The following is a 10,495-nucleotide window of genomic DNA, read 5'->3' as shown; positions in this document are numbered from 1 at the left end:
TTAGAGGGAAGGGAGAGATGGATAGGGAGCCTGACAAATAAGAGAAGAGGAAAGAGGTAAACAGAGAAAGGGATGAGGAAGGAGGATAAAGCATGATATAAAACACATTGTTATCTTTATCTACCATGGAAAAGGTTAAGGCACATGATAGCTACAACATTTGCTACTGATAGTTACTTTATTTTGAAGAGTTTGAATCAGTGATGTCTACACAGGTAGGTCTTGCCCCTTTGATTCAATTTCTGCCCCATTTTCTTGCATTTCTTTCACAGCACAGTTAGCATCTTCTTTAGTAAATGTACAATTAGACGTACATCCACAAACAAGCTCCTGGACTACTTTCATATGTATATAAATACAACACCAGATCCTTTGGTTGTGTACTGCAAAATGCAGTCAGGAATAGACAGTCAGAGATGAATAATCCAATGAAAAGCACATAGTTCTGAGGACGTATGTCGACATGGAGGACGTTAACATGGGCCTATTATTACGTTACTTTTCTCTGAAATCAAAAGTTTAATAATACATGTACTTTTTAATCTTTATTTTATCACATAAGTCTTTGTAAACACAGTGTAAAATATGCAAGCTTTATAAATCACACCACAAAGAAAATCAGACGCAGGCACATGCCATTCGCCTATAGCTGACGCATGAGTTAAGCTGTCCTGTAGTGGAGGTCCCCCCGCACTAGTCCCAGAATTGGGAGAGAGCGAGAAGAGGTTCATACTGGAGTGTCCGCTTGGAGATGGAGATAAAATAATCACAACAACACTATTAAATCTTTACCCACGTGCAGTTTAGCTTTTCTTTTGTCCCTTTAAAAGACAATGGCGTAATCATCTACTACATTTCAACTGCCTCTAGAGGAGAGAACAAAAAATATAATAATCAAAACAGACTTTGTACAATATGACGCAAATCCTGCCTTGAACCACATGAAACTGCTCTCCTCTCTGTCCTCTCCAGATGTGAATTACTTGAATATTCAATTACACCACAAAAACGGGCACAAAGAATATAATATAAACATCTGTACATTGTTTCATGCTTGTTTCAAATAGTTCTTTAGAGATGCATTAGCAAAATCAAAGCACGTTTTTAGGTTATCAATTACTATATAATTGCAGTGTGAAATGAAATGGAATTCTAGCACTGCTGTCTATCCCTGCTGCTGCATCCACCCATCCACCCATCCATCCATCCATCTTTCTTCTCTTGAGTGACCCCTGCTGAACTATCCACTTCCCCTCTCTCTTTCTCCCCCTCTCTCTTTCTCCCCCTCTCTCTTTCACCCCCTCTCTCTTTCACCCCCTCTCTCTTTCTCCTAGAAATATTTGGAGACCAGTTCATCACGCCTTTAAAAAGAAAGCTGAAGATAAATGTCTTCTTTTTTCAATCTTGACAGTACAAAATATAAATATGTAATTAACATGACTCTACAGATTTGATACACACCTAAATGATGTAGTTATTTCTGTTTACAAACATGTTGATCCTTTATCCAATGAATGTGCTTCCCAAACGACCTGTTATGAGTACACAATTAAGTTTGTATTGTTTTTTTCTGTAGTATATATTTTTTTTTTGTTGCTTTTCTTTGACCCTAATATACATTTATAAAACCAACAAAAATATAAAACGCTTTTAGGTTCTACCCTTTGACAACAGGAGCATGTACACTGAGCAAAAATATAAACACAACATGTAAAGTGCTGGTCCCATGTTTCATTAGCTGAAATAAAAGATCACAGAAATGTTCCATAGGCACAAAAATATTATTTATCTCAAATTTTTTTGCACAAATTTGTTTACATCCCTGTTAATGAGCATTTTATCCTTTGTCAAGATAATTGTCATGCTGACTGCAGGAATGTCCACCAGAGCCATTTCCAGATAATTTAATGAGAATTTGGCAGTACGTCCAACCGGCCTCACAACCGCAGACCACGTGGGGGGGGGGGGGGGGGGGGGGGTTGATGAGGAGTATTTCTGTCTGTAATAAAGCGCTTTTGTGGGGAAAAACTCATTCTGATTGGCTGGGCCTGGCTCTACAGTTGGTGGACCTGGCTGCCAAGTGGGTGGGCCTATGCCCTCCCAGGCCCACCCATGGCTGCACCCCTGCCCAGTCATGTGTAATCCATAGATTATGGCCTAATGAATTTATTTCAAATGACTGATTTCCTTATCTGAACTGTAACTCTTTGAAATTGTTGAATGTTTTACTTATATTTTTGTTCAGTATACTTCACATAATCCTCTCCCTTCCTTCATAAACACAATCCATTTATAAACTAAATGTCTTATATCCTCTTCAACTTTATTACATATCAATGGCAAACAGCAACCAACCGAGTAATTCATATATCTTCAGCAAACAACCACGTCTGTATCGATTCAGAAAATATATGTTCATTTTGTTTTACTCAACAGCTATAAGTAACCCAACCAAATGTACATGTAATTTCACTTCCCTAACTCCAACCAACACTTGCAGGTGTGTGAAATTCTTGTCGGTTTATGAACTGAATCAGCACCCAGTCAGTCCCCTATGTGTTGCACAGCAATGATCCCAGTGCACTTAAAGAAACACAGTGAACCATTGTATGCCAAATGTGTTTATGAGAGCCATCGCGTAGTCCCCTGTAGCTCAGTTGGTAGAGCATGGCGCTTGCAACGCCAGGGTTGTGGGTTCGTTTCCCATGGGGGGCCAGTATGAAAATGTATGCACTCACTAACTATTTATTTTATTATTTATTTTATGTCATTTAGCAGACGCTCTTATCCAGAGCGACTTACAGGAGCAATTAGGGTTAAGTGCCTTGCTCAAGGGCACATCGACAGATTTTTCACCTAGTCGGCTCGGGGATTAGAACCAGCGACCTTTCGGTTACTGGCACAACGCTCTTAACCACTAAGCTACCTGCCGCCCCCAACTGTAAGTCGCTCTGGATAAGAGCGTCTGCTAAATGACTAAAATGTAATGTAAATGTAAAAGCGTCTGTGTGGAGTCTGCTACAGCTCCTTTAAGTGCCCCTCGAGCATCAAGTCCCCAACTTCAAACCACACCAACATTCATCTGCCATCTACCACACCAGTCCATACTTCTTCAATCCGGAAAACCCAAACTAAAATGTAAAAGAAAGACCAGCAAAAGAAACAAATATTCCAAATAAAAACAATTTACAGTGCCTCGAGGAAAGACAAACCAACAAAAATAAAATGGAAACAAAAAACTAAACTGTTACATGGAAAAACAATTAGAGGCAAACTTCATTTTGACATGAAAATTAAATAAAGTTCATTTTCTCTCTTTCCCTTTCCCTCCACCTTTCCAACACACTGCCTTTCCTCCCAACAAACATCACCTTCTTTCCTGCCTCACACCACCAGCAGCCATCCTTACAGTAACCAAAGAGAGAGAGCTCTAGAATCCTTGCATCTCTAGGAGGATAACTGCCTCCTTTCTTCCATCCTGACACCAGAGCTGCTCCAGTCAGAGTCCTCATGTTAGTGTACACTACGTCTGTCCATCCAGTGGGAATGTAGATATGAGAAGTAGTAGAAGTAGTCGTTTTTGATTTTCTTATCTATACATAATTTCATTTGCTGATTCAAAAGCATGAAACATTGGCTGTTGCATGATCATTTTTGTTTTGTTTTTTTCCTCTTTCTTTTACAAAGTCTATCTGCTGATGAGTCAACATCAAAGTAAGCTCCATGTGTTATGGCAGTGATGACATGGGAGATCCTCATCTAGTTGATGTTGCGCTGTCGTTATTTAAGCCTAGAACACAGAAAAACAGAGAGGAGGGGAGGGGAGGGGGGGGGACAGGTGATTATGTCAGATCTGAACTCCTACGCATCCCAAAAGGCACCCTACTTAGTGCACTACTTTTGATCAGAGCCAAATGGGCCTTGGTCAATAATAGGGCACTATAAAAGGAATAGGGTACCATGGGACACAGGCCAGGTGTTTTAAGCAGTTGAATAATTAAGCTTTTACAGTAAGTCAGAGGGCACAGTGACTAAGTGGTATTACAGTAATTCCTTCAAAATCACAATACTAAAATACATAAAGCAATATTCCTACATGCTTGAGAGATGTCAAATCCAATGTAAAATGGAGACAAAAGACAGATATGTTTTGATGACAGGGATGACATGTTTGAATGGCAGCTGTAAAAAGCCAGCTTGGTTAATACACAAATGAAGTGTTGACAAGCTGAATGCACCGAGCTGTCTGTTTAAACTACTAGCACACAGCTCTGACACCCATGCATACCCCACAAAACATGCCACCAGAGGTCTCTTCACAATCTCCAAGTCCAGAACAGACTATGGGAGGCATACATTATTACATAGAGCCATGACTACATGGAACTCTATTTCACATCAGGTAAGTGATGCAAGCAGTAGAATCAGATTTAAAAAACAGATAAAAATGCACCTTATGGAACAGCGGGGACTGTGAAGAGACACACAGGGCCAGACACACATACGCACACAAACGTTAGCACACGCACTCTACATTGTCATATTGTTTTATGGTGGTATTATACATTTTGTATTGTAGATATGTAGTGGTGTAATAATGTTATATGATGTACTGTTTTATATTTTGTTTTATGGGTGATGTAAATGCCTTAATGTATTTGGACTCCAGCAAGAGTAGCTGCTGCCTTGGCAGCAACTAATGGGGATCCCAGTAAATACAAATACAAAAATGAAGAAGGCCTTTCGTATGATTAAGCTGTCTTACATGATGGACTCAATGTCCATTTTAAGCATGTCATTGTTAGATTAGATATGGTTTTTTTTGTTCATTAGCATTGACTTGACAAAATATTTTATTAAACAGAATTAAATAAACAATTGTTTTCAATTCTGTGCTGATAATCATAGGGGTCATATTTCAATTTGCTTTTCAGACATGAGGAGTCAATCAAAGCTGTATTGTTGATCCCTTACATTTCACCTAGGAGGATGAGAGCAATGAGAGAATATTGAGACTAACAGCAATGAAGACAGACAGCCCTTTGCCTCCATAGAGCTGTTGATGATCAGCCACCTACCACAGCTTCTCACCCAGAGCAGACACACTCAGTGATTAGTGATGGGACTTGAGGACAGATATGAGTGAGTGATGTGAGGATCCTGTATAATGAGCTGTAATGAAGCTAACCCAGAGCAGCTAGCCTAGCACATACTGTCACAGAGCCAAAGGACCTCTCAGTAGCTAGCCATGCCTAGCCTAGCACAGACGGTCTACACATAGCCGAGCCAGAGGAGCTGGTGTGTGTTCATGAATGTAGATAGGGAGAGGATAGAGGATACACCATGTTCTTCCTACAGCTATTCATTAGAGCTGTGTGTGTGTGATCCATATAAAGACTATAGAGTTATTCCCTTTCATCATTTAGAACAAACATCATTTCATGTGAAATAGTCAAGGGAAATGTGCATATTTCAACAGATGGATTTGCATCAAACAGGTGCTTCAGAACTGTGAAAATTAGGTTTGGTGTCATAAGCCAACTACTCTGGGTCAACCACAGTCCAAGCATAAACAAACACACAAACAAACCAGAAGTGACGTGTGTGAGGGTTAAAACAGAGTGAGGTTGTGAGGGTTAAAACAGAGTGAGGTTGTGAGGGTTAAAACAGGGTGAGGTTGTAGAGCAAACAAAAAAAGGAGACTAACAATCCAAAAAGTGGAAAACAAATGTTTGTAAGACCTACCATGCATGCATTTAGACCCAGGAGTCAACAGGCTGAGGTTTAACGTCACAAGCATCCACCAGATTGACTGCAGGCCTGTTACTCCTGACATAGTGTTTCATATTTGTGTCATTCTGCAGCAACGGGAGAAGGGGTTAACAGCAAAACAAAGAGGTCAATAAATATAGTCTATACAGAGGAGTGGAAAGCCAGGGTTAGTTCCTTAGCATAAAGGAAGCTTTTAGAGTCCGAAAAAAAGCGATTATAAACAAGAAACCAAATTACGCATGCAAACAAACACAGAGGGGGCAAAGTAGTTCAAACAGCAGGTGCATTTTGGGTAGCAGCCTTCTGGAGGTGTAGAAAGCAGGGTTGAACAGTTTTGGTTTCTGTGCTTAAGTAAATTCAAAACACAAGGGGGGGTGGGGACTGTAGGCATCAGAGGACATATCTGCCATCTCCAGTCCTGTCTGACAGCTAATTTGCTTCAGGAGGTTTTGCAGGACTTAGAAGCATACTGTATGTTGACAAGCATTTGTGTCTCCAGGCTGCATAGCTTCCATTTACACACTGTAAGCACTTATTTGTGTCATCTTCAGAATACAGCTGCGGTCGGATAACTGTGTTAGTTTAAGTTCAGAGTTGGGTAGGTTACTTTCTAAATGTAATCCATTACAGTTACTAGTTACCTGTCCAAAATTGTAATCAGTAACGTAATTTTTGGATTACCCAAATTTAGTAACGTAATCTGATTACATTCAGTTACTTTTAGATTACTTTCCCTTTAAAATGCATTAGAAGAAGACAAAAGGATCCATCAAATGCATTTGGTGGGTCATCATAGTGGTCTCTGACTTGTCAGACTCGCTCAGGTGGATCAAACTTACATTTGAGCCTTTTTTCAATGCTGAATTCAAATGTCATTGAGAAAACAGAAAGGTATCTCAACCAAAAAAATTCTGCAAACATCCATTCAAAATGTACAAGTAATCCAATAAGTAATCATCTAGTTTTTCTAAAGTATCTAATCTGATTACAATATGTTGGCTGGTAATGTAACAGATTACAGTTAAGAGGTTTTTTGTAACCACATTACATGTAACTGATTACATGTAATCAGTTATTGCCCAACCCTGTTTAAGTCCTATAATTATAATAATCTCAAGAAGCAACTGGGGGGACTATAGAGGAGGACAGCAAAATGTGTAAACATCTCTTTTCCCATTCTACCTCATGATACTAGTCTGAACTCATGGTAACTCTATTCATTAAGTCTAGTTCTCTTCGCATGTTTGACCCATCGAACCACCTATACACTATCAGATAATCCTGTGATAGGAAACACATGACTGGACTAGCACTGAACCACTTGCTATGCAGGCTTGTGTGTATGAGAACAAGTCTCTCTCTCTCTCTCTCTCTCTCTCACACACACACACACACACACAACCAGTCCCACATGAATTGCTTACACTCAATTATCTGCTGCTTTGCTTTCAGATCTGCAGCCAGTAACTCGGACTGCTAGATGAGTGGCACCCGGCTCGACAGACAACAACATCAACTGCTACTTAACTCCTTCCTTAGAAAGGGCCTAGCATAGACAAATGGGCAAGGGCACTAAGAGAGACGGGTTTAGGCTATCTTAACAGAAACGGCGCATCATGACTTGTGTGCTTTAACAGCCTGATCAACTAGTTAGTGCAGCTGTAGGGGAGCTGTAACGGGTGGGTCTAGACCAGACTTACCTTTAATGGCTCCCGTTCTGTCAGATCCACTGATCCGTCTCCACTACTCTTGTACTTGCAGTCCTTGTCTCTCTGGTCGATGGTGGTGTAGCCATCTAATATGCGAGAGAGAGAGATAGATAGAGAGAGGATCACAAAAGGATATCACTGTTAAATGCATGGATGGAAACTACAGTAGCCTAGCTGCATGCAGCCTTCCAGGACTGGAGTGGTGCACATCTGATGTAGAGGAAGAACTCATTAGTTAGAGTGGAAACAAGACAATTGTTTACATATTCATTGAAAAGAGTAGCACTGAGGAGAACATTTACGTTTTTCAGGGTTTGAACACAGTCATTAGAGAATTGCCCACACTTCCTGTTACCATCTGTTCTACTGAATTAATGCCCATTCTTATACCAACATCTTGTTAAGAGAGGGGTCTTGCAAACAGCATCATAAGTAAAACACTACTGCACTGCATTGTCCACTGTTATAGCATCATAATAATTAATATCTTTGTTCATTTCAAATATTGCAAAAAATTGCCCTACAAACTTTTTTAGAATTTCAATTTTGGCATTGGTGTTCTTGGGGTTCTAGAACTGTCAGTAGTCCCTAGAGATAAGAACATTCCATCTGAGACTAGTAGTGTTCCTCGTCGGCGATTGAGGTCATGCAAACTCGGTCTTACCTGGACCAAGCTCGTCCATAGGTATCATATCACCACTTCCATTTTTCTTGTTGCCTGAAAAGCATTTATATGCCGTTTTTATCATGAGCACCACACACACAATTTGTTTGATTCACGAGCCAATGTTGCTTTCAGGCCAATGGTCCTCAGTCACTGTCTGCTGATACACTTAACCAGTAATGCAGGCAGGCTGAGAATGGGTGTGAATGACAACCGCACCTCGTGTGTATGCATGGTTGCAGTCACAAGGCCAGAAACAAGAAGAGAAGAAAAATGCTGTCATGCCCTCGAATCCTCTGTCAATGCGATGTTCAGTGTTTTAGGCTGCTTCAGTACCTCCCTCTATGTCAGGGTTGGGCAATAATTTTGGCTCGAGGGCCATATAGGTATTCCGATTTTTTGTTCATCAAAAGCAATTTGAGGGCCAGAATAAATGACAGTTATTTGAAAACATATTAGGTCCATTATAATTTATACATATTTTGATCTAGTTTTAGACTTTCAAGAGTGGCCTGGAGTGTTTTTAACCCCCCCCAAAAAAATTAATAATATAAACTCAGCAAAAAAAAGAAACGTCCTCTCACTGTCAAGTGCGTTTATTTTCAGCAAATTTGTATGAACATAACAAGATTCAACAACTGAGACATAAACTGAACAAGTTCCACAGACATGTGACTAACATAAATTGAATAATGTGTCCCTGAACAAAGGGGGGGTCAAAATCAAAAGTAACAGTCAGTATCTGGTGTGCCCACCAGCTGCATTAAGTGCTGCAGTGCATCTCCTCCTCATGGACTGCACCAGATTTGCCAGTTCTTGCTGTGAGATGTTACCCCACTCTTCCACCAAGGCACCTGCAAGTTCCCAGACATTTCTGGGGGGGAATGGCCCTAGACCTCACCCTCCGATCCAACAGGTCCCAGACGTGCTCAATGGGATTGAGATCCGGGCTCTTCGCTGGCCATGGCAGAACACTGACATTCCTGTCTTGCAGGAAATCACGCACAGAACGAGCAGTATGGCTGGTGGCATTGTCATGCTGGAGGGTCATGTCAGGATGAGCCTCGAGGAAGGGTACCACATGAGGGAGGAGGATGTCTTCCCTGTAACGCACAGCGTTGAGATTGCCTGCAATGACAACAAGCTCAGTCCGATGATGTTGTGACACACCACCCCAGACCATGACGGACCCTCCACCTCGATCCCGCTCCAGAGTATAGGCCTTGGTGTAATGCTCATTCCTTCAACAATAAACGCAAATCCGACCATCACCCCTGATGAGACAAAACCGCGACTCGTCAGTGAAGAGCACTTTTTGCCAGTCCTGTCTGGTCCAGCGACGGTGGGTTTGTGCCCATAGGCGACATTGTTGCCGGTGATGTCTGGTGAGGACCTGCCTTACAACAGGCCTACAAGCCCTCAGTCCAGCCTCTCTCAGCCTATTGTGGACAGTCTGAGCAATGATGGAGGATTTGTGCGTTCCTGGTGTAACTCGGGCAGTTGTTGTTGCCATCCTGTACCTGTCCCGCAGGTGGGATGTTCGGATGTACCGATCCTATGCAGGTGTTGTTACACGTGGTCTGCCACTGCGAGGACGATCAGCTGTCCGTCCTGTCTCCCTGTAGCGCTGTCTTAGGCGTCTCACAGTACGGACATTGCAATTTATTGCCCTGGCCACATCTGCAGTCCTCATGCCTCCTTGCAGCATGCCTAAGGCACGTTCACGCAGATGAGCAGGGACCCTGGGCATCTTTCTTTTGGTGTTTTTCAGAGTCAGTAGAAAGGCTTACTGTCCTAAGTTTTCATAACTGTGACCTTAATTGCCTACTCTCTGTAAGCTGTTAGTGTCTTACTGACCGTTCCACAGGTGCATGTTCATTAATTGTTTATGGTTCATTGAACAAGCATGGGAAACAGTGTTTAAACCCTTTACAATGAAGATCTGTGAAGTTATTTGCATTTTTACGAATTATCTTTGAAAGACAGGTTCCTGAAAAAGGGACGTTTCTTTTTTTGCTGAGTTTATATATATGACCCCTGCTCTATGTAACTTCATATCCTACTCTACATGCTTGGATTTGCATTCAGAACACACTATTTGATTAGATAAATCTACCCATGATGCATCATTCTCCAGACCACACCATCCCAATTGTACTGACTATAGCACATGAAGATCACCAAACACTGCAGCAGAACAATGGGGGCAGTGCGTATATGGCTATGAGTGAGAACACACAAAACAAAGTCCAGATAGAGCCATCCTCCTCAGCACTCATTCTAATCAAGGCTTCTGATACAGTCACACACCGTCACAACAGCAGTTTCCTCCATAGATACAGAGCAATTA

General features: G+C 41.4%; 1 protein-coding gene across 1 annotated transcript in view; it reads right to left on the bottom strand.

Moving 5' to 3' along the window:
* Positions 1 to 2,852: 2,852 nt before the first annotated feature.
* The window catches only part of LOC311141752 (splicing regulator ARVCF-like), a 135,798-nt gene continuing 128,155 nt past the window's right edge, over positions 2,853 to 10,495 (bottom strand). The window contains exons 15-18 of the mRNA XM_084177189.1: positions 8,146 to 8,199; positions 7,473 to 7,567; positions 5,746 to 5,858; positions 2,853 to 3,790 (exon numbers count right to left, since the gene is read on the bottom strand). Of these exons, the coding sequence (XP_084033315.1) occupies positions 5,757 to 5,858; positions 7,473 to 7,567; positions 8,146 to 8,199 (251 nt within the window). The 3' untranslated portion in view covers positions 2,853 to 3,790; positions 5,746 to 5,756. The remainder of the gene's footprint in view (positions 3,791 to 5,745; positions 5,859 to 7,472; positions 7,568 to 8,145; positions 8,200 to 10,495) is intronic.

Source organism: Coregonus lavaretus, assembly GCF_964263955.1.
Source record: "Coregonus lavaretus genome assembly, chromosome: 14".
NCBI classification, from domain to species: domain Eukaryota; kingdom Metazoa; phylum Chordata; class Actinopteri; order Salmoniformes; family Salmonidae; genus Coregonus; species Coregonus lavaretus.
This window is presented reverse-complemented; position numbering and strand designations above follow the sequence as displayed.